This window comes from Macrobrachium rosenbergii, chromosome 53 (assembly GCF_040412425.1).
Source record: "Macrobrachium rosenbergii isolate ZJJX-2024 chromosome 53, ASM4041242v1, whole genome shotgun sequence".
Classification (NCBI taxonomy): Eukaryota; Metazoa; Arthropoda; class Malacostraca; order Decapoda; family Palaemonidae; genus Macrobrachium; species Macrobrachium rosenbergii.
The window spans coordinates 42,012,958-42,038,353 of NC_089793.1; the positions used below are offsets into that span (position 1 = coordinate 42,012,958).

At 40.2% G+C, this 25,396-nt stretch overlaps 1 protein-coding gene across 5 annotated transcripts in view; it reads left to right on the forward strand.

The window, feature by feature from the left end:
- LOC136834415 (fibrous sheath CABYR-binding protein-like) overlaps window positions 1-25,396 on the forward strand; it is an 88,810-nt gene that overhangs the window by 20,756 nt on the left and 42,658 nt on the right. For 4 of the 5 annotated variants that reach the window (XM_067096981.1, XM_067096985.1, XM_067096986.1 and 1 more), the window contains exons 3-4: window positions 5,858-5,952; window positions 6,318-6,393. The exons of the other annotated variant lie outside the window; for it this stretch is intronic. In XM_067096981.1, coding sequence (XP_066953082.1) covers window positions 5,858-5,952; window positions 6,318-6,393 — 171 coding nt within the window. The remainder of the gene's footprint in view (window positions 1-5,857; window positions 5,953-6,317; window positions 6,394-25,396) is intronic. 5 annotated transcript variants of the gene reach the window in all.

Genomic DNA, 25,396 nt, shown 5'->3' on the forward strand with positions numbered 1-25,396 from the left:
TATTCTTGGGTATATGAAGTCGTTGGTGGTTTTCAGTGGTGTATTTTCCGTAAATTAAATATCCGTTTACAGTGTAGGATTTTGGACGAAAGGGATGGCTGAAAGATGGGAGGGGTGTGGAAGGCAATCTCCTCAGCTAAGCGAGTGTGGTGGCGTGGTGTTGGCCGGTGTTGTTGACCTACGGAATGTCATAAATGATTATTTCATTACACTAAGCCTAATTATTAATGTTTAACCAAGTAATCATTAGATTAATAGCTGAAATAATGAATTACAGTTTTTTGGCGGTTGGTAGCACCGAGTCGGGAGAACTCGGGGACAGGAAGTTTGTACGGTTGGTACTACTGTACTTGATTTTTCAAACCGTGGGACCAACTGCCACACACAACACATTAGTACTACGTTATTCTGTCCTGTGTTCTTTACACGCTCTTGTTGCGCTCTTTCCGTCTGTTACATCAGCAATCAAGATTATTGTTCGTTGAAAATCCACCTTTCAATTGATGGATGTTTTAAACGGTTAGGGAGTAGTAAAATTTCCATCTCTTTAAGGACAGAGTATAATAAACTTAGAATTAACTGCAACACTAATTTTTAAGAATAAATATGAAAATTTAAGTTTTGTATTTAGGAACTGTATTCTCGGATTTCATCAGTCAGTGACTGACAGAATGCTTCCAGGAGTTTGTAATCAAACCGTGCGTAAGGGGAGAAAAGTAATTTTAAAAACGTCTTGGCCTTCCATGTTAGCTCTTTAGTTTTTATGTACGATAATCTCATTTTTTAATGCAATAAATTAGTACTTGCATAATTGTGGTGCTTTCTTATGAAGCTCCTGCTTATTTTTGACGTGCATGAATTATAACCACATTTAGCTGTATTTCCAGTGAGGAACTTTTAATAAAGCATCCTGGAAAGTTTAACACCGTTTTAGTTACTAATGGCTTAAAATATTAACAACACGTATTAAATTTAACTGCATAGCTTCCGTGGATATATAACTGGCGTCTTTAGTGCACAACAAGCTTCAATAACAGCTGGTTAGGATTGTCCGGTTCCAGACTTAGACTTTTCGTGCCTTAAGGTTGTAGGTAAGTTTGTATAAGAAAGCGTGATTATGGTTGTCTAGACTAGATATTTCGTGTTTTAACGGTTTGGAAATTTAGTGAAAAGGAAAATTGACCCGTTCGGCAATTTGCCTGCGGAAAAATTATAAACTGAGCATATGGCATTGTAGATTGACATAGTACTTTGGCATTGCCTAACCTTCAGTCGACTCTAGACTAAACTAGACCGGTTAGTTAGCAACGATGAGTTGAATAAAAACGGATACCAAATATGAATGTGTGATCTGCACATGGGTAAGGTTGCGAAGTTTACGAAACATGTAATTGCAGTATACTGTCCGACCTTAAAAATAAACCCAACTACTTTATGGATTTCGATCGTGAGTTTCTAATACGTTCGTATGTACACTACTCATGGTAATGCTGTGAACAACTCTACGGGTATCGCACGCATGTTTCCGGTCTTGAGGTAGACAGTGTGACAAGCACGTGCTTCATCGTAAAATTTATCCTTTGATTATCAACAGCTGTAGTTGCATGTTTCCATCTGTTTGGTTTTGAGGTGACAGTATTAGTTTTTAGCAATTTAAGGACCCTCAAACTATGGGATTCTGTTTTCCCATGAGATAAAATTAACCGGTATGTTGATGTAATTTAAGTGAAATGCCTGTCATTCTGTAATTTGTCAACACATGGTTCTCGCCCGCTAGTAATGACTTAAATACTTTTAAAGAAACACTTGTCAGCAGGCGGTAAGCGCGCTCGCGCTCTCTCCAACGCGTTGTCTAGTCATTGGAGGAGGACAAATTAACGGACCTACAGCTGTTCGGTGGACGGCCCCTCTCTCCATTCCTTCCTCTCCGTCATCTCTGCCGCCATCTTCCCTAGCCCTGGACCACCATCCTCTCTCTCCATTGCCCCTCCCTTTAACAGCACCGGCGCCACACACGCACAGCTGTTTGCATTATTCTGTAACCATTGCTGTCTGATGGTTGACGTCATGGATGACTTTAGCCGTGCACTGGTTTTGGGAATATGCGAAATATAGTTTGTCGGGCGTTTTTGTGGTCATTTCGATTTTTAGAAAATCAGCAGGTCAGGGTATTCTGATGTTGCCAAATAGGCATGTAACATCGAAAATCTTGAATTTGAGATTAGATCAGTCTTGGTGATATGAAGTAATGTTAGTACGGTGTTCTTGCAGATTTTCCTAACTCCGCCGTTAATTTAAGGAACGACTAAAGTGATGCTTATGCTTTCATAATTATCTGGCCAGTGGAGCGGAGGGTGGTTCGGCCTCTTGACTTCTCGAGCAGACGAGAATATAAATCAGCGTGAGGTTATAACCTCCAAATGCTGTAGCTGCGGGAACGTTATCATCCTACAGGGCATTGGGTGACGGAGGGGATGCAGAGGATAAGAGGCGCCGATGTGAAGGGCAAGGCATGGTAGACCAGCAGGAGGGGGAGTGGAAGAAGACTTAAGAAGTTGGTGGTGGTTGGATATACGACACTTCAGACCAACCGGTTCCCCTTCCTGCTCTGGATGCCATCACCGCAGGGTGGGATTAAAACATCTCTCCCCCCCCCCTCCATTCCCTTCACTAATCCCTCCTTACTTTCTAGCAGTGCTCCTTCACGCTGTTTATCCCACAGACCTTTTACAAGTTGACGCTGTTGCTTAGAGCATTCAGTTTTGTAATCGCGTTCTAGTAGTAGAGATATATAAGTACATAATGGGTTAGTCTGATATTTTTCAGTCGTGATATTTGGTTTTCTACGGTTCCACGATAAAAATTATAGATAATACTATAATCGCTGGTATGAGTTATGACTTGTCTGGGCTTTGAAATTGAGTAACCAAGATTTACATTTTTGACACCTTCAAGAAAAAAGTACATGTAAACTATTTTGATTATGTTAATGGTAATTGTAAAGTTTCATTGACAAAAACTTCCAAACGCTAAACGTCAAAGCTGGTAATCGGGTGCTTAAAATCGTTGACCTCTCAAATGAGATTCTCTGCCAAGATCCTGGCAGAGGCTGCGTGGTGAATGGGAAGGTAATTTCTCGAGGGAGTGGCCTCAACTATTTTTTTTTATAACTTTTTGTTTAACGATTTTTGAGGAGGAAGATGTTAAATATTCGACAAAATGTGAATTTGCTTTTATTGACGATTTGCAAACCAAATTCTACAGCCGTTAGCCTACATATTTAAAAAAATCATAGAATTGTTTGAGTCAAGGTATTTTTCAGTCATTGAACTTTACTTACACTACCCCCCCCCCTTTGCTTGCTTGAAGTATAGGTTAGGATCTGCTTCGTCTGAGTTTGCTCTACAGTTTGGCGGGGATGTTGAACTTTACATCCTATTATGTAGTTATTTAAAATAGCAATGAATTATTAGTGGTTTATCGGTAACCTTAAGCTTACAGGTGGTACTTGGAATCCATATATAAGGGCAGAGTAAAGTAGTAATCAGTATATATAAGGCAGAGTAGCATGTAAAAAGTGAGGCATCTCGGGTTTGGACTACACTATTCAGAGAATAGCCGATTGAAGTATCATTGGCTTCGGTGTCACGGCAGGCTGTCTCTGGTACAAAGATTTTTTCCTTTTAATCCAGTAACTGTGTTATAGTACGTAATTATGTGCAATATTCGGTTCGATTAATTATAAAGTATTGCTGAAGTTAACACTGGAACTTTTATTTCTGCATCTGTGAAGATTATTTTTGCTTGGTCAGTCTGACCATTGTAAATGAAAATAGTTTTTATGGTTGTACGGTAAGGGGATGCTTCGAGTAAAGATTACTCCCCCCCCCTTACACTCCTACTTTATCATACTCCTCCCTACTTTATCATACTCCTCCCTACATACCAAACACAATCTTCAAATGATTTCGGTAGTCTTATGCCCTTTTCTCCCGTTTCAACCACACGCCTTCTCTTACCATCTCGTGAATGTGATACTATCTATTCCCTGTCTGTCGATGGTGTTGCTTCTGGTACCTCCGTTCCCTTCATTCGAGTGGCTTTGGGGATGGCACGGGCAGAACAGCCCGAGCATTGTTTATCGCTGAAGGACATCTGCAGTAGCTACGTCAGGTTATAATCATACGTCCTTGAAAAAGTGGATGGGGACGGGGGATGTCTGAAAGGTGAAGGCCTTGGGTTGGGTGGGGGATTTGACCCCCCCTGCCAATCCTCTCGAAGGGGCATTTTATCGTCACTCGTAAAACCTAAATTATGGTGCCTTACGTCCCCCCCCCACCCCCCGCTCAAGTTGCTGGTTGATATTGGCGCTGCTGCTGCTGCTGTGGTGATGTGCTCGGAGGACGTTGATTCCCTTGTGTTGCGGTCATTTTATGATATTGTTTAACGGGTTAGGGACACTTGTCAGAACGTAAATCCCCCACTGCTATAGGATCACGTTGATTCCTATTTAACGAAGGATACAGCAGTGCATATAGTGAAAGCGTATTTATTAAATGAGAATTTAACGTTTAAAAATTGACTTGATTTACTTTGGGAAAGATTGAGATTTTTTTTTTCTTATTCGGGATATTGCTTTGTTGTAGTTATTCCCGAATTTTTCCGTGACAGACATTTACTGGGGCCGTGTTTGTACTTTTAGCTCCCAAAAACCAGTTGCGAGACTTGTAACAATCGAAGGCTCCAGACCTGGAACCAGTGTTTTGATGCGCATAAGTAACAAGAAACTAACGAGGTCTCCTGGGGCGCCCTGCCTTGTTTAAATGAAGAATGCCCCCCCCCCCACAGGGGTGGCAGATAATTTCTCTCGCCCCTCTGGGGGAGAGAGTGTTTTGACTGTTGATGGATCATGTCCGTATTTTTGTAGTGTATGGATACTGCAAGATGAGCAGTACACACCTTGTACAATTTTGTAAATATATACCCCTTGATATTTTGTAGCGGATGAAAAATTGAGCAGATTTGAGTTGCGTTTCAAGTTTTCTTCGTAAATATTGTATACTCATTAAATCATTGGAAGGTTATGAATACAGGAAGCGCACGTTCTCGAGTTTTCCAAGTAGGATGTCTTGAATAGCCTAGTCGCCTGTGCTTACACTTAAGAGATTTATAAAGTATGTAACACGCTTATCTTTGCATTTAATTCATGTGTAAGATATTCTTTACAGTACGAGCATTTATTTTTTTTAGAGGTGGTCCCAAATTAGTTATTAGTAGTAGTAATGAAACCATTAATGGGTTTGTTTTTAGAGGAAACGACGTTCTTAGAATCTCGCTGGATATAACAAGTGCATTATACAGTTACGCGTGTAACTATAAAATTGAGAAAGTGGACTACATTAACTTCAAGAGTTAAATAATTTGGGGAGCAAGTTTCCCAATACGAATAAATAAATCTACATATTAACAACTTAAAAAAAAAAAACCCAGTGGCACTGAGTGGTTTTCATGCTAAAATGCCTTTTAGGTAATTGTTACTGATACAGTACAAGCAAAAGCAGCTGCTAGAGCCGTGTCACAACTGCACATTTGTTTTACTTTTTGATTCCTGTTGCACTGTTTTGTTTCCCGTATTTCTTGCATTTTCATTTGTCGGAGTTTTCCAGCTTTTGCCACAGTTGTCTGTTGCTTTTTACTTTGCTGGATACAAACATTTGTTATAAGTTGAATTGTTAAGGTTCTGACATACTGAATTTAAAAAGGTTTGATTTGGACATATTGACGATTTTACTTTTTTTAGTTTTTAAAAATTCTGATGATATCTTATAATGACTGTTGTTGTCTTCTGCCTTTCCAGGAGAAAAACGATGCTAACACAGACGCAGCAAAGGATGACAAAGAAGACAAGGAGGAGAAAAAGGAGAAGAAAGTGAAAAAGAAGAAATCGTTCAGGTACGCCATTTTTCTTCAGTCATGAGTATTTGATTGTTGGAGATCGTCATAAATATAGCTTCTCCAAAGTAATCTCATGTTCAGGTTAATGAGAGTACTGTTTTGGTTAAGATAATTACAACTGTTCCGATAAATTATTATTGTTGTATTTCAATTCTTAATTTTCGAGAATATGGAAGATTGTCTGTTAACTATGGTTATTTCTAAATTATTACAGAGGATTTCAAATTTACCAGGTCTTATAAGAATTTTTTTTCAAAGATCATATTACTATTGATTTGAATTTCACATTGGCAGGCAGTTTGGTACCTTGGAAGTTTTTGAAACTTCCTTTAAATATACTAACTTAATTTTTACTGTTGCAGGAGTTTCTCGTTCCTCCGTCGAGAGAAGAAAGCGGCGAAAGTCGAAAACACCAACGGTGATGTCACGAAGGATGAGGTCAGTACAGTCTGTGCGAGATCGTAAGGGCAAAGCCAGAATCATCGCCATGTAGAATCATCAGTAGTGATAACATTAAGCCATTGTTCGCCCGGGGTGGAGCAAAGTCCATCGGAGCGGAGTCTCAAAGCATGCCTTGAAATTTCCTCGCTCTCCTTTTATTTATTTATTTATTTTTTTTTATACGTCCGCATATTTTAACGGAGTATTCTTTAACTTAGTTTTCAGGTTTGTCTGTCACAAACCCGATTATAATGGTGAGGAAGTAACCTTTAGTAAGGCAAGAGTTTTGTAGTTACAATTGTAGTGTGTATTTGGAATCAGGTATATCAAAGGTTGGATGATGTCAGGTGTCCAGTGTCCATACTTACTTTCCTACAAAACATGAGAGGATAGCCCCCTCCCACGCACATGCCGGGGAAGCTGTACTTTGGCAAATAGTTTTGAAAATTGTATACCGTATCGTATAATGTATGTATTTGGTCGTATTACTGAAAATATATAAACCCCCTCCCAGTGTGGGGAAACTACTCAATGCATTTAGTACCTAATGACCCTAACTTGATCATTATAGGGGGATGGGAAAGATAGCAAGATTCACTGTAAAGTTCAGAAGGGGGGGGGAGGCAAATTTGATATAGCTGCTGAAACCGGAAGATGAAACGTTAGTAAAAACAAAAAAAAAAAAAAAAAAAAATTGGTCGTCATACATTTTCATTGGTTTGTTGGTGGGTTAGGGTATTCGTGACAGTAGGCGTGTTAGTAGACATGCCCCAGTTTTAGCTACTAGAACAGTCTATCAGTGGGTACTTCCTTAAAGGACTGTGGTTTCCCTAATGCTTCAGTGAAATCATTTGAGTGTCCAGAATTGAGGTACATACTGTAGTCTTTAGAATGAAGTTATTGTAACTTCGCACTTAGGTTTAATTTGTTAATTTAGTCCACATTGCAGTGTGTGTGTGTTTTTTCGTGACAGTTAGGTTTTGGCTAGAGCCATTGAGTTATTGGGGCCGACAGAACTCTGTAGGTCGTTGTCGTCTTAAGTGTTTTAAGGACGCGAGAGAGAGGGGGGGGGATTATTTTTGTGTTGCTATATTTATAGTTTAAATATGGTCCGACTTTGCATAATTTAGGTATTTCCACTCCCACAGATATCTCGTCACAAATGTTTCGCCAGTTCCTGTCTCCTCCCCCCCCCTCACATTGGCAGTTACAACTTACGATGTGTTAGAAAGTCATGTTTTTGTACATGTCACAGTATGTCTGTGGCGTCACCATGTAGTGTAAACACAGTGGAGCTAAGACTGTCCCGAGTAGGGTAGTTTGACAACGGACCGTAAACCTTCCGGATGTTTCGAGGGACGACTCCCCCTTATTGATGGATGGTTTTGGGTGACTGTTGCCATCCATTGGCCCAAGTGCCTATAGGTTGTCCAGTGCTTCGTATGTTCTGTATGAAATTTATTGACAACTGGTGAACTATAGTAACAAGTGACTCCAATATGGAAGACAGCTGTGTTGGAGGGTATCCTCAGAACTGTAGCGACTGTCCGGGCGCATGTGACAGTCCTCTACAGTAAGAATTGTACATTTTCTCCTCCGCTGACGAGCTTTGAATTATTAGTGTAACATAGTTTTACCGGAAATAACTTCCATCATTGAAAAAATTCTCGTCAAAAGCTTTGTGCAGGCAGTCGCTTGCAGGTCATAGTTTAGCCTTGTTTTTGGTAAATGCTTCATCCTCTGTATTTGTAAATATTACCTATAGAGACAACGGAAAACAGTTTAGTATGTGCATGCTTTCGAATGGTACCAGGAAACACGTTCAGACCAAAAATTCTTAGTATGTGTGGGCGTATGAGTAATGACTTGACTCCATTAATCCCCAAGGGAGGGATGAGGGCCATCCCGTGGTGAGGCGGCTTAATTCTCTCTCTCTCTCTCTCTCTCTCTCTCTCTCTCTCTCTCGTCCATCAACCCCCAACTTCAAACCGCTCTTCCTACCGAGGGGTTGCCCTTAGGCGAGAATGAAGAGGATCAGGGAATGGATGAAAGATGGCAGATACTAAATTACTTTTTCCCTCTGACGCCTGTGACTTCCTAAACTAAACTTGACCCCTATGATGACCCCCCCCAATCTGTAACCTTTCTGTACAAGCTGTAGGTTAGTGGATTTTTTTTTTTTTTTCGTTGAGCCTTTTGTGTCAACGTGTGGCTTTGGTTTTTCTTAAAACTGCTGAAATGAGCCCTCAGTGTGCTGCTATCTTGAAAAAATTAGTCATACTTACCATTTTAGCTTGAAATGTTTTACAATACCGATTATCCTGTTACGCCAGACTTTCTACAGATTTCCCAATAAAATTTAATGTCAATGCTTTCTCTAGGGAGACATGGAACCGCTGGCGGTTGTATGCTATGTGAATGCCATGGTTAAGGGAGGGAGGAAAACAAAACGACGAGCTTATTCTCTGGAAGCCCTTGTCAGTACCTCACTGTTTTCGAAGATCTGTTGGAAAACGTGATCACCATCAAACGGGATTTTGATCAGAATGAGGCTTTGGCCCGCACGAAAATGGGAGCTAACCAGTTTTCAGAAGCCGTTGAATCTTGTGCTTTTGTTTTAGGCAGTGTAGGCTGGTTTTGACGATTGCTGTATTGTATGATGGTGATTTGTGTGTAGGTTTATACCTTATTTATAAAAATCATGCATATCGAAGTTGCACCGATCGTAACGATCCAAGAGTTTGTGATTAGATTAGACTACGTTAAGTGGTTATGGTTGGTTTGGGTTCGTTGCAGTGTTAGTTGCTGTGCTATGTATTGAAATGTTGTTTTTGCATTTCTGTTATTACAGTTTTGAGCGTTTTATTGAATATTTAGGACGATGTAGGGTTATAATTAAAGGCTAAATTTTCATATGTTGGTTTTTACACAACATAATACTTTGATGTTTTTTAAGGCGGTTTCATAATTAGGCAAAGCAATTCAGAGAAACGAGCGTTATCCTGCTTGACAACAGGGAATGGCAACACGATCCGTGAAGACTGGTTTGTTTTTAATCTGCATGGTTTCACTCCAAGTAACGTTGCGCTGCTTTGTCCTGTACACAACCCATTTTGTGTAGTTTCATAAACCTTAGGCCTATTTCGTTGTGAAAATGGCAATTTGTCTCCAGTAGGCCTACTATTCCAAGTGCGTGTTAGTCTCATGACTTTCCCCTCTGTGGATGAAGAGGAAGTCGTTCGTTTGGCCATCTCGCATCAACCCAATGCATTTCTGCCTGTGCTTTTAGGCCTATTCGCACGATAACCAATAATGAGCGTTAGGCCTATAGGTACTCATAAAGGGGCCTAATGCACTTGTGGTTGATTCTGCCCATGCGTTTAGTTTTTGTTTGTCTTCCATGTAACTTGAGGGTAATTAAATAGACGTTCAAGCGGTTTTAATCTGTGACGCTTTCATATTTTACAAACTTAGTATTATGTAGGGCAACTCTAGCCCCGTTAAGTGTTTGGTACCATCTGGAGGTTTAGTTTCGTGTGGTCAGAAGTCTGTAAAATATTAAAAATTTTACGATGTTATAAGACTGTTTGGAAATGGTATAATTACGTAACCTTCGGAAATAGGATACCCAGGGTTGTCGACTATCGAGTAGTAATTATCACTGCTAGAAGTAATTGTATTCACGCTCCAAAAAATTAAAATTTGCTACGCTACAACACCATCCGGACAACAGCCTACGGAAAACTGTGGAAACTCCCTCGGAAGCTCATGGAGCGACCTCGCTGAACGATCACTGTTTTTAGTGTGTTCGAGGAATTTCCCGCCTTTTCCCGTTTCATTTCAGTTCATTTTACTGTCATATTACTATCATTTTAATAAAATATTTTCTTCCAAATAAATGTTACTCTAAGATTTCCAAGGGTCTCGGTTAATTTCTTCAAAGTGAGATGCATAAAGTGCTGTCGGCATTTATTAACATTGACTTTGGTACTTGAAGTTATAGTTTATCGAAGTTTCACTGTTTTGAGAAATTTTCGGGTAGAATGCTGAGTAGCGGGTCACGGGGTACTTGGGGTGTGGGGGAATTACGGGGCGAAGCCTCTAGGCCAGGTTAAGACTGCGTCCTATATTAGGTTAGGTAAAATAAGTCTGGTTAGGTTAAGACACTGCGTCCAATATTGGGTTAGGTCAAGTAAGTCTGGTTGGTTATATTCCCTCTGAAATGCCTATCACAAAAATCCCTACTAGGTCTACAGTGGCCCTGACCCCCTACTCTGCATTCGATCCATCCTTTTTTCCTACTTTGATGATCTAAATTGACTATTGGTTCTAAGCTAAATAAATACAGGTTCAAGTCCTGACAATTTGTTGGCGATTCAATCCGGGTGGTAGGTTACCTTGGAGTTGAGGTGCATTGCTCGTTCACCTGTTTTCCTTAATATATATGCGAGTGTTGAATTTTTCCGCTCTTGTGAGATGTTTGTGATACAACAAGAGGTTACAGAAGAATTCGTCCCACTTACTGTTTTCGAGTCGTCATTGGAGAGACTTTCTTACATCTAATTTCGATAATTATCAGTTTTTAGTGATCATGCTTCATATTTGGATTCAAAGCTATCTACAACTAGCAGTCTAATGTGAATTTCAAAACTATTCCATTGGTTTTTTTTTTTTTTTACATTTCCTTTTCTGTATTATGCAACGTCATAATTTTAAATTTCCTTTACTAAATAATCTTATTCGTTTCCTTGTTTAAGTCGAATGTCATTGTTTGGTGAACGAAACTCCCGTAAGTGTTGAAGAACGGTTGTGTACAGTTGCAGAACACGTGACCATGAGATCATTCTAACTTAGTCCAGATGTAGCATGGCTCCCAGTTATGCTTGGTCATGTAGTATGAGGTGCGCTGTTTATAGCAGCTTAGTGACTTGGTTGTTGTGATATTTTCTCTCTCTCTCTCTCTCTCTCTCTCTCTCCACCCAAGAAAAGAAGCATGCTGAAGGATATTACTTTGCTCCATGGGTTGCCAGTGTCTTGCTTGTAGTTTGTGCTTAATTCTCATTCTAGTTTTAGGAAATTTTTAATAAATATCGAAAGGTTCTAATCAATGACAGTGGCCTCGTGGCACAGATGTAACGGCGCACAGCTCACCGACTCCGACCTGTGGTCGAATCTGGAGACGAACTATTATAGAGGACGATGAACGAACGAGCTCTAGAATTTAATAAGGTTGTTTTTAGCCTAAGCTTTGGATCAGGCACATTGGCGTTAATCCTGTCTTCTGGTTGTGTCGTACCTACGGTGGAACGGAAATCTCAGTGAATTCATTGCTGCGTCAAACTGTATACAATCAAAACTGAGGCCCCGACGTGCGTTAATTGACACCACGTGCGTAACGCTATTCCTAAGATTGCCTTCCAACTCATTTATTGTTCTTCGAATATAACTGATTGTCACCTTTTGATCAGTTAGGCGGTTGTCTTTGTTAACGACCAGGTAACGGTAACGTGGTAAGGACCGTGCTAATGAGGCAGGTGTGTTAAATAAGGATTTTTTTACCTTGATAGTGTACGCAGTGGATGACCAAAAAAAAAAAAAAAAAACTATGAACAGCTGGATTGTTGACGTCGTTTGCAAGATTCTTGATATTGACATTAGTTGTGAGGAATCGCCCAATTGAAGGTTTAATACCCAAAATAGTTTCATTGGATGATTTACCGATGTTTTTCATGTTTATCTTGCTGCCAAAGAGTTGAATTTGTTGCCTGGTTTGGAGGCGTTTGGTCTGCCCCCTTGGTCTAGAACTTGACGTAGAGCAGTATTGTCATGTTATATTCAGTATTGTCGTGTTATATTAAGTTGTGCACCGTGGTTATTGTAACTTTGAAACGTTTGTGATTATATTTTTGGCAGAGCTATTGATGTGAAAATATAGAATCTAAAACTGCCCTGAAAGATAACTTTCGTAGTGTAACAGTCTTTTAGACGTGTTATATTAACTTGACTGAGGGTTGAGTGAAACGCAGGATTCCAGATTAAAAGAGTACATCCGCATAATTGGTGTGTTCAGGTGAGCCACACCACACCGCACCACAGGTGTTAGGTCGAGTTTGGCGTGGTTGTTACTGATGACGTGTATTATGAATTGCGCTGTAATTTTCTCCTGGGGTTTGTTTACAAATTTTTTTTAACAGAAAGGGGACTGCATAGTTTTATAGGTAATGAAAGTATATTGGTTATTTCTTTTTACTTGTATCAATTTAACAGCTGCCATGTTGATTTGTTTATTGTTACTAGGCGATATAACGGCGTGTACAATATACCTTTGACTTGTGATTTATACACAGTTGTCAGCAGTGAGCAATTTATTCTTCTACACACTTCTCAGGTACTGCGTATCATTAACCACCACTGTTGTCTCCCACTAAATAAGTTCCGTTTAGGGAGAACCATGACCCCGGACACTCTCTCTCTCTCTCTCTCTCTCTCTCTCTCTCTCTCTCTCTCTCTCCTGACAAGAACCCCATTCACGGTTAGTCTACGCCCTACGGACTAACTATACATGGACAGTGCATTAGAATTTTTTTCCCTTTATTATTATTGACTTGAATTAATATTGTGAACCCGTTAGACATAATTGCTCGGACTGATGAATCACACGGTAATGTATTTTAGCAGAAATTGTTCAGTCCTAAAAACCTTAAATACTTGAGTGCCTTTCGAGATTTTCTAGTGGAAATGCGATGCCATGAATTTCAAGCTGTAGCACCTACTTTGTCATGCTAAGTGTCTTGACATTTAGGTCTTGGCATGCATGTGGATATTCTGAATCTGCGGTTGCTGAGAAACAAATTTCAAATCGCCTATAGTATTTGCGGTACTAGAACTTCTGTTTTAGGGATTTTGTTAGATGTCTTTAGCGGACACGTGTTCTAGAATATCCTGTAATCTTTTACTACGGATAGATAGTTTTTCTTTAGAAGCAAAATAAAGTGGAAGTTTTATATATTGATATGTGGTCACTTTAGGAAAGACGTTAATCTATATAGTACATTAGATTGAAAGTTGTAAGAACCAGTCAGACGTTACTCTCGTCCAAGGCCACTAAACTGCGTGCTTGAAATTTTCTGGAAATCACGAAATTAGGCGTTATTAACACTCTCTCTCTCTCTCTCTCTCTCTCTCTCTCTGGTAATTGAAGTTCTTTATTGCCAACGCATGGAGTGGTCCCGTGAAAAAGACGCAGGGGCTTGTGAGGGCGTGGTGGTGGGGTCCTTTCCCAATGAGGAGTGGAATAGTCTATGGACATGTGGCTGCTGCCTGCAGTAGCAGCTGCTATGCCTGGCATCTCCGATATTGGATAATTATCTTGGTTAGTGGCTGTAGGTTAAATTGAAAAGTAATTTGCACGCTGTTCGGAGAAATACCATATAATTATCTGAATCCCAATTTGAAAATTATAATTAACTTTGCTTCATCGGTCGAAAAGGGCTTTGTATCGTTTTAAATAAGGAGACTAAATGCAAATGTTTACATTTGAGTTACCAGTTGGGGGTTTGGGGAATTAAAGTGCTTGATGGCACAGAAAACATTATAGGTATAAGTATAACTGAAGTAGATAGGATTCTTTTAAGAAATCAGATATCGTAACGCAGTATCTCTTAAATGTAATTATATCCCAGGTACATTAGCAAACAAGCCTTATCGGTCTTAAGAAGGCTGAGATGACACATTAAAAGTTCCAGGCAACTTTAAATTACGGAGTTAATCTGGGAATCATTATTGCAAGTTCATCCGTTTTCTGGCACGTACTTCTGCTCGTGCGTTTTATTATTCGAAAGGAGTTCATTTGGAGGGACATAAACAAAACCAAAACTCACAGCATTGACTTGCCAGCGAACAGCTTGGGTCCCTTTTGACGACATTTTATTGAAGAATTAGTGACTTTAGCTTGTTTGATGGAGTAAATAGAAATATTACAAATTTTTATAAGAACTGCATTTAGTTCTGCTACTCAACCACCATTTTAGGAACGACAGTGGAAAACTTGTTGGCATGATGTTTTCTTTTTAGCAATTTTGGAAATTAACTTATCTTTTAGCTATCTTGTTATTGAATCTTTTTAAAGCTAGAATAGTGTTCTTTATATCACATAACACGAGAACTTTTTTGTATGCTTTAATTTTATGTGCTTCATGACGGGAGACCACTGCAATGGGCAAGGCTGCATGACGTATGGAGACGATCAGTTGGAGTCGCAGGTTATAGCAGCTGCTGGTAACCTAGGGGGAAAGTAGAGTGGGCTAGGAGACCCTATCATTACGCAACTGCTGGTGCTCCATAATTGGGGAAAGTTTAATTTCGTGGAGGCTGTCGCGCGTTGGGATTCGCTTGAGACTTATTCAACCAGATGATGAATACAGGACAGGTTTGATGAACTTTTTAGTTTTATTAAGGTGGATATGTGATGAGCATCTCGTTTTGTCCTTTCATTAAGCAGGATTATTAGTTACTCAACTGGTTTAGTGGCCGGTAGTCGGATCATCTCCCCAATTCCCTATTTGGTGTAAATTTTTTCCTGACTTACTGTGTTCTAAATGTAAAATTTCCAGACCGCTCAATCGCCATTGCAGTCCGAAAATCGGTAAACTTGGGTTAAACATTAAAGAATTAATATGAATAGTTGCAGTCGTAGGAAAGCGAATCTCTTAACCGTGAGGTAACCATTTGAGGGACGGGTGTCACGGGGTGAGTTTCATTTGGAAGTCGTTTGGTTGGATTAAGAGGGGAATTATAGTCCTTAAATCCCCCTCCCCCTCCCGTTTTCGTTCCTCTTTGAACTCTGCTCCCGTCCAAGAACCCCCACTTTGACCCGTAGTTCATCCCTGTCTAAACCCCTCTACCTCACCTCCAAACCCGTACAGTACTCCCGTCAATAACCCTCCCGTTCTCTCTGACTCGGACGCATGGAGTCGAAGCCATTGTTGCTAGGCTACGAAGCTGTGCTACTTCCACTCCCATATCTCTCTCTCTCTCTCGGCTTACTATACTGTTTGTAATTTTTGTAATAGTTTTTGTACCAGGAGCTTTATTATGACAACCATTGTACAGTTTTAGTTTGCGTTTCATGTAGTCTGTATTTTGAGCCCCTACTACCGTAACTTGCAATTGCCCACAATCTACGAATTACGTAAGTTGTACTACTATTTGGGCCCTGTGACCTTGGGGCATATCGGTACAGCATTACGCAAGTTAGCCGTAATAGAGCTGATTAATGCGTTGTTTTTGGTCCGCTCTTTATAGTTGTTGGTGTACGTTGTAGATTTAAGCACAAGGTTTACTTAAAGGTATTTTCAACCGCTGTAGAAGTTTTGACGTTCATTGAAGTGGTTTAGTATGTCAAGGCCTAATTCACGTCCGTGTGTAGAAGGCCTGTGATTGGAAGGTCTCAGTTCTATGTAATAGGTTGGATTCTCTCTCTCTCTCTCTCTCTCTCTCTCTCATGATAATGGATATAAACATTTTTGAATAAGAGACTAAGTGGTACGTGGTACTTGGAGGGTTTTCGCTAGCTTTTATAGTTTTTCATGAAATACTCCAGGCGTTTCAATAGGACTTGAATTGTTTAACCAGGTGATGTCTGCTTAGCGCATCATACTGCTGCCGGATGATTTTATGGCGAGACTAAGTACAACAATGAAAAGAACAGTCAAAAGAAGGAAACTAAAAAGTATTGTCAGGGGAACGGATACAGATGTGGTGGTTGATCAAAAGGGCAGATGAGGAGGGGGAGCCTTCAAGCTGTGAGGGAGGGGCAGTCATGGAAGAGGGCGCAGATTTATAAAAGGGAGAAGAGGATTGTACTGAAGGCAGTGGCAAAGGAGAGTTTGGAGGAAAGAGTCAGAATCTCCACAGTAGAAGCAAAGAAAATGTCAGGAGAGTAAGTGGCTGAGGAAATACAGAAGGCTGAAAGGGTGTAAGTATAGTAAAGACGGAGAAATTTATAACATAGGAACGTGTAAGGCAGTATTTCGAAAATAATCTAAAGGAGTAGCTAGTTACCCTTTTACACACTGGTGGGGAGAAATTTTACACTCCAGTTATATTGGAGATTCAGTGCGATGTGGAAATTTGAGTAACAAGTTAGCGTAAGATAATGCAGGTGGGAATAGTTTGTGCACCAGAGATAGTGTGTGTGCCGCAGTACTTTATATTTGAAGGCATAGCATGTAAGACAAATTTAGTGCCCTGCCACGAAACGAAAATAAGTGAAGACAGTGACTGGTGGTGTATCAGGATAAAATTTCTTAGAACCTTGAGCCTTTTACATGTGATCCGTAGAGGAGGAAGTGATAAAGTGCAGATGAAGCACTCCCTCTGGGAACTTCCATATGCCGATAACTTAGCTTTTACGACAGAATTGGAGGAAGAGATTGCACGGGAGGGCGAAATGCAGGAAATTGAAAATAAGCGACTGTAAATTCTGGCTAATATGAAAAGAGTAAAGGGAAAAGAACAGGCTGGAAGGCGGCTGTTACGGTAAAATGTGGTTAACGATGTAACCATTGCAACGGAAACGTGGCTGCTGATGAAAGTGGAGGATACTTTGAAAAGTTGTGATTATTGAATGTTGAAGGTTCCTGGCCAGAGTGCGCTTGGACAGTTACCAATATGTTAAGATGTCCCACTGTCGGAAAAAAGATCTCAACAAAATTATAATTTTGGAAGGGATGAGGAACATAGTCAGGAGATCAATGGATATTGCTGAAGAAATACGCAGCTTGTATGAAGTCTCCCGAAACACACAAAAGAGGCAGAAGAGCTGGCGCTGTTTATAGGAATAAGGACAAGTCAGCTGAACAGTGTCGTTGAGGAGCAGCTCCGCCAAAGGATTATAGACGTTTACGTCAGTGAAAAGTTGAGTATATCTTTGTTTTACCAGACCACTGAGCTGATTAACAACTCTCCTAGGACTGGCCCGAAGGTTTATTTATTTTACGTGGCTAAGAACCAGCTGGTTACCTAGCAACGGGACCTACAGCTTATTGTGGAATCCGAACCACATAATGACGAGAAATGAATTGTATCACCAGAAATAAATTCCTCTAAATTTACATTGGCCGGTAGGAGAGTCGAACGCTGGCTTCAGATATTTATTCCATATTTAATTCATTACTATTTAATGTTTCCCTCAGCCTTACTTATGAGGGAATGAACATGAACCAAGCGAAGTGAAGGGCTAGCGGCCGCGAAGATTGACGGTTAAACTAGATGCAACAAGAGCAACACAAGTACCTTTTGTTCTTGAAGAGAATGGGGCCAAGGCAAAACCTGGTGTAGACGCTATTGGTGCCCTAGTTTGTAGTTAGTGCAATGGTGGTAGCGTCATTGCCATTAATATTTGCACTCCCTTTTTCCTAGTTGGTGGTCATGGTGCCTAAGGGTGAAGTGATGGCAAAGGGAATTTACTATCGCGAAAGGGAGGTGGGGGTTTAACTGAATACATTAATGGTAATTAAATCTTACATAGATTTAATCAGGTTCCGGTTTGATTGCTAGTTAAAGAGTAACAAGACTAGTAATTTCTGCTATGCTTGTCATTTTCACTTTTTTGTAAATTTCATTGAAAAATAAGTTTTACCACAATTCCCCTGCACTCACTGCAATAACCGCCTTGGTTTGTGTTTTAGGGTTGCAGAGGTCATAGTATAGGGTATCATGTAGTTTAACTGTTACGTTTTCCAAATAAACCTGCAAACGATGACGCAATACTCAGTTCCTTGCCATAACAAGTTTGAGTTCAAATCTTTTAGTGAAAATCTTATCCTTTATATGAAATTCATAATGCTCAGTCGATTGTCATTCCTAATGGTCTTGGATTCCATAAGTTATAATAATGGAATTATGTTCGTGTCTCGTCCATGTTAGCCGTGGTGCAGTTGATGAAAATTATATTTAACTTGCTATGTAAAGAACGGCCAGGCGCTCTATAAATACTGTAGGCGTTATGTTGCTTTCGGATTTCACGAAAGCTGTGGCCTTCGTCGCAGGGACTTGCTTTCGTCCTGGGCCTGTAATTAGGAATGATTGAAGGTTGCTGAATGTCCCGTTACTTTGTCGAGACGTACTGATAAAGGCCCGGCGCCACGTCGATATTAGGAGACCCCTAAGGCGCCGCTGCAGCAGTAAGGGTCGGCGTTTGTGGCCTTGGGTCACGCTATCCATACAACTTCACGAAGTTGCGTGGAAGTTGCTCTACCCCCCTCCTCTTCGTCCTCCTGCCAGGTGCCCCATAGTTGGCTGCGGTTGTAAATACTGCGCTGATCTTTATTTATACACGATTTATTGTAGCTCTCTCTCTCTCTCTCTCTCTCTCTCTCTCTCTCTCTGTTGCTTGGTTACGCAGTGTTTTTATGGGGCTACGGTATTCGGTGGTTGTATTCAAATGAGAAGGAACCAAGGCCAGTGCTGGTGACATACATTGTCTCCAGCCTTTACAGAATTAATGAGGCTTAAGTTTAGCATGGCGTGTTTTAACGCGGTAACGGTTCTAGCTTGCTGGCCATGTAGAAGTGAGCCGGGTATTTTGATCATTAAAAATGTTCTAGCCTGAAAGGGCTATTTTAGTAGTACGAAATGTTCTACAGGAGTATAGTAATTTTCAGATATATAATTAATTCGGTCATGTTTCTTTGTGCTTAGAAGTTGTAGTAATAGGTTACTGTAATTTGTGTCGCGTAGACCTAATGTGGTGTGGAATTGCCAGGGAATCTTAAACTTTTAAACTGCATCTTTCATTGAATTATTTTGCAGGGGCTCATTTAAATAACCACTGGGTTTTACCTTACGGGCTTTATTTTATTCCTATAAAGGAGGTTTGAATAAGTAAAATGTAAAATGTGCTAACATTTCTGGGTATGACATGTTTAATGATATCCATTTGTGAATCTTTGGTAGTCAAGATCGCTTATGTAAACATTCCTTTGGGGCAAGGTACACTTGCTGATATGCATATACTGAGCGTTGCAGAAATGGATTTTCCATGCATGCCTTTCAAATGACAGCTGCTTAATTTTTCAAACGTATTTGACAGTTCTACATTCTTTAGCCATTCGTAAATCCGAATGATGTCCCACGAATTTGTTACTGAAAGTATATACAAAGCAATGTATTAACCTCATGTTAGGTTAGGTTAGAAGTGTTAAGTGTGACCCGTACACTTAAGTTTAAAACTAAGTGTCCATGTGTCACTCAGAAGAATTTTGGGCCTATATTAGAAAACCAGCCCATTGGGATTAGTAAGTTTTATGTAGTTTGCAACTTCGAAAGCTGTGATAAACTGGTAGCTAGTATGCAATGACGTAGTGTGTTCATCCTGCCTGTGTGTAAATAATGGAGAGAGTACGCAGGATATGCATTTTTTTTAGGGAGAAAAATATATAAATATATAGTAGTACGTACCCACTTTGAGGACCGCTTAAGTCTAGGGGAGAGAATATGAACTCCGGAAGCTCGGACCTCATAGGTTCTAGGTGTGAATCAGTGAGTCATTGGTGTCCACATATTCTTAGTTAAGCGTGGGAAGTGGGTACGGGTTACAATTATTTGACCATATAGTCTTGCAAGCACACTAACATTGCTAGGGTGGGGCGAGTAAGGAATGCATGCTGTCAGACGTCTTTGTTATGATTAATAAGTTTGCCTTGTTAGAGCCTGCTCAAGTGAAATTTTAAAAAGTTACTCATACTCATTTACAGATAATAACGAATAAGTCTTAACACTTTGCGAGAGAGAAAATACATATTTTCGTTCTAGTTAATGTCCTTAAGTTTTTTTTTATACTGCGTTAATGTTGTGCCTCTTCAAAAAATAGTGCTCAGGCGGTTCCATCGTGTATTGCAAGGCCATTTTAATCAGTTGAGTGAATAGTACGTTGAAAAATATAGTAGTAAGGGGTTTTCGTTGTAATATTTACGGTTAGATTAAGTGTACCCTGTTGGATAAAACACCAGAGCGCGCACTAGAATAGTACGTTGAAAAATATTGTAGTAAGGGAATATTTCGTTGTAATATTTACGGTTAGATTGAGTGTACCCTGTTGGATAAAACACCAGAGCGCGCACTAATTTTGTTCGTTTTTAAAATTTCGTTTCACAAAAATTAAAATGCCGTCTTCATTAGTTATTTAACTGACATTAAGGCCGTCGAATCGGCTATTATCTTGATGTGCTCGTGGATTTAAAGTGTAGGCTGTTGCGAATTTAAAGTGTAGGCTGATCTTGCTTGAATCATTGATTCATTCACCTCAAGTTGCCAAATGGAGATTTTAGCGCCTACCCTTCCCATTTAATCTGTGCTTCTGTCAAGAAGGTTTAATGATATTCATTGAATCTCTCTTCTTTTTGACCTTCCTTGTGATTATCTCACGCTTGTTTTTGTGTACTGGTAACAGTGATGCATATATATAGCGCATTTATCCAATTGTGGGCACATACACAAAGCCACAAACAAGACGGTCCTTCTCGTTTCTTTCCAGTTAGAGTATTCATAACATTTTTCTCTATTCATATATCTTTCTTTTCTTTACAGTTAGTTCCAGCTTTGCTATTTACTGGAATATTTCACCGTTTTTTCCTTGTTTTTTGTTCGTTATAACATACAAGATCCTTTGGTAAACGATGAAAAATATCAGTTTTTTGGTTCCATAAGGGTTTGTCAAAACAAATTTGCCATGACGTCATTTGGAATCCGTATGAAGATTAATGCGGGAACGAGGACTTCCTTCCATGTTTGTACGACAGACCCTTTAATGAGTCAGTGAATTAGTGTATTGGTTCTAAACAAATGCAAAATTGCAACCGATGGAACGGTACAACGAGGGAATATTTGTGGAGCGCCAGTCACCTCCCATGCCCTGCCCCTTTATTGGTATGCAGTCCTCGCTTGTACAAAAGTCGATGAACTTGCACTGGCAAGTCCTGCTTCTTTTGGGAAGCTTCAATTTATATAGCTTGGCTATATTGGCGTGCGCGATCTTACATCTGCGAATTGCCCAGGGAAAAAAGTTGCCCAGATTGAAGTTGAACGTTGTTCAAGGGACCTTGAACGGGATACGACGGAGGGGCTGCCTGTTCTTGACCAGAGGGTGAATTGTCCTGACTGAGGACTAACGTCCCACGCACTGTTAGGATGGAGAAAGGGACGTTGGGAGTAGTAGGACCCGCGGTTATGCTCCTGGGGTGTTGGCAGTAGGAAAGTCGGGTAGTGTTGTCGACGTCACTCGGTGTTGGAGTGGTAACAAGGAGGTGGATGGGCGGTTGAGACGGGCTGCGGGGTGGAGGAGGAGGAAGAGGGGCGGGGGGATTGTTTAGGGCCCTTGGTTGTTTCGGGGAACTAGTGTAGGAAGGGTGAGTGAGGGAGGAGAGGAATGGTAACAAAGGAAAGGCGGAGGAAGAACCGTACAGTGTCGGGGAGCTGAGAGAATGTGACTGGTTGAAGGCAAGTGAAGAAACGTACTGTGGGGGAACATCATCTACCGGTGTTGTGAAGGCGCAAGCGATGCCGTGTTTAGAAGTTGTACGATGCCATATTTATAGTAGGGACCGCGCAACTCCGCAATGATTATTTTTGATGAAATAAATGGTATTAAGTTTAATTTTAGTGGTTGTGCTCTCAACTTTAAGAAACACTTTTGAGAAAAATATGGTTATAGTACCAAACCTGTCTTGATAGGGATATGAGAGATGTAAACGTGGACATGGTAGAATTTTTCAGGTCTTGAGATATTAGTGCCGCCTGCTACCAGTGTAAATTGACATTGTATGTAATCGCGCCCACTAAACGAATTCATGCTTTCATTAAATTTTCAGTCGAGTTTGTGTAGGTGAATTAGCATCCCGTAGGCGGGTAGCGCCGTCAGTGCACCTCACGCGGTGCACTGTAGGTATTACTTTATTTGCAGCGTGCCTTCGCTCCTAGCTGCAACTCCTTTCGTTTCTTGTACTGTACCTCCGTTCATATTCATTCTTCCATCTTTCTTTCCACTTTACTAACAATTCATTCATAGTGCAACCGCAAGGTTTTCCTCCTGTTACACCTTTCCACCTTTTACTGTTAATTTCCGTTTCAGCGCTGAATGACCTCATAGATCCAGTGCTTAGCCTTTGTCCTAAATTATGTATTCAATTAATCAATTAACATGGCAATAATTGACATGCTACAAATAAGCTGCTGCTGCTTTCATGGTGTGTGTGTGTGTGTGTGTGTGTGTGTGTGTGTGTGTGTGTGTGCGCGCGCGCAAATCTAGATTACGGCTAGACATACCATGAACGTCAACCGTACTGAGATTATATTAAAAATGCTAGTCATCGTCGATATTCGTGGGAACCTACTTTCTTCGTGAGTGGGTGGAATGGCAGTAATGTTGCTAGGGCCTCCTACGCAACCACAAAATGTATAACCAGTGGTAACCACCAGAAATGGTTGTAGTTTACTTGACCACTCTCCATCTCGAGGTTACTCTACCACTTAGCCATAGAACATAGTTTGCAAGGTCTCTCTCTCTCTCTCTCTCTCTCTCTCTCTCTCTCTCTCTCTCTCTCTCTCTCTCTCTCTCTATATATATATATATATATATATATATATATATATATATATATATATATATATATATATATATATATATAATGTAAAGCTGACTTAGTTAAATAAGGATGTTATTTTTGAAATTTTATACCATGCCACCTTCAAGGTTAAACTTTAATTAGAGGCTGTCAGCTTTGAGCACCGTACTTTTACTTTGACGTCAGTGCATTTAATGGTAGTCCACAGTCCCCTTCCCGATGTGAACTTGGATCTTATTAACGTGCGTTGTAGCGAGAGGTTTGTGATCGCTTGATAGGAAATGTTCATTTATCGCCTGTTTGTTTTTTTCCAACCTTTGGGTGACCGGGAGATGAGAACAATGTTTTAGTTTAATGGTTCAGTAATTTGTTTCCGCAGGCGCGAACGAATGTTCTTTGGCTACTTGAAATGCCATGATGCCGTAGGCATAGTTTTTTTTCCATCTTGGTGTGAAGGTTTTTCTGGCAAAAATTTCATTCATTCTTCAGGTTGCTCGTAATTCATTTTTCATCTGATCGCAAAGTGCAACGGTTGACCCTCCACGTGGCTTTTGATAGTATTCGTCGTTATTTTAGGTCTTTGTCTTAAAAGTCAGCTTTCTCACTGAATCAGATTGCAGAAAATTTAAAAACACATTCTTTTTGTTCGGAGAAGGTGATCTATTTTTTTTCTCGTGTGACCAACTGACAGATCTGTTACTCCGGTGGATAACACAATTACAGGACCCTTTTTTTTATTCATTAATCCAGCCTGCAATGTGTCTTCCCATTCAAAGTGATATTTCAAGATCTGAAGTACTGTTCTGTTTGCCGTTTTGATTGTAGTGCATGTTCGCTACGTTAATATGAAATTACCGTTGAGTAGAGGGATACTCGACAGAATGGCCAGTACGCCAGTAGACTTACCAATGGCCATCTATCAGTTGAAAGATGAAAGAACTATCTTCAACAGCATTATGAAGGAACTTGACAATGGCAGGAGAACAGGGCGGTGGGCTTGCTGCTTCCGGGGCAGAAAGCAATTACACGGTTTAATTACTGTTTTAGGGGGATGCTGTCTTAAGAGCTGAAGAGGAAGAGAGCCTCAGTGATAGCATTGTGGGAGAGTTGCTTAGCAAGGGGAGCTTTTAATTGTCCTAGTAACGTGCTCATTTGACATTTGCAAGGGAGAAACTATGCAATTAGAGGTTGCTGAAAAGCTTTACGCTGTAGCTTTGGAGTTTGGTTTCTTAGAAAAACTGTTAAGTACTTTGGTATTTGCTCCAAACACTGCCCCCCCTTCCCTCACCACCACCACTACCAAGAAAAGGGTGGAGAGGGTCTGACGATTGTACGAGAGTACGTAAAAATCGCAGTGTTCATACATCTTTTCGACGTGCAAATTCTGCTTGGATACAGATCGCAGATGCATCTAACTATATAGTAGTCATTTAGTGTTTTCAGCCTTCTTAAATTGTGAAGTAGATGGTTCATGAGGCACGTATTGATAAAAGTCGGTAGCATTGCATGCAAACACAACCTATTGAAATCATAACCTTGACAAGCAGGAGTAATCCTCACAATTTAGAAGTGTCCTACATGACAGATTGTATATCGTTTGTAATAAATTATAGGAGTTCTAGCGTTTTATTTAACCTTTACTGCATATGTTAGAATTAAGATGATTGTTTTAATGCATACTTATTTTTTTACAGGGAAGTTGATAACTTTTGTAAGAGGCGCAAAACAGGCAATTTATTTTACATGGTGGAAATTAAATTTGTTGAAAGTTATATAAAGGTTCGTGGATATTAAGTTCATAATACTCCCGTAAAATTTTCACTTTTATTTTACTTACTAGTCCCTAAGAAGGATATCGTGGCCCCCTCGCTCGTTGGTGTTATTGTCCAAAATGAAGTCGTAACCAGGAAAAGCAATTAAGACAATTTTGTTAAAAATTGTGGCTGAAATGGGAAAAGAATTAAAATATTTTAACTTTGCGCAACTAGACGTCTTGATGATTGTTCAGAACCTGTCAGGTTTGCCGGATCAAAATTTTATGACCCTTTAGTCACAGAATTCCATTCTCGTTATAAATCGAAATGCTGAAAGTCGCATTAGCACACCAAGCGGGTTGCCACGGTGTAGACTGCATTCACCTTAAAATGTGCACATTCTATACAAGCTTATTCGTTTACACGATCTTTAATTTTAAGACCAACCATTTGAGGTCAAAACATTTATTAAAGAACTTTCAACCCGTACCCATGTAACCGCAGCAACGAGCAAAATACCGTGGAAGTTCGTTACACCCCCGTATTTGGGAAACTGTTAATAGAGTAGTATGAGGCACAATTGTCATCTTCGGAGTGGTGGTCCGCAGGATTTGATTTTTGCCC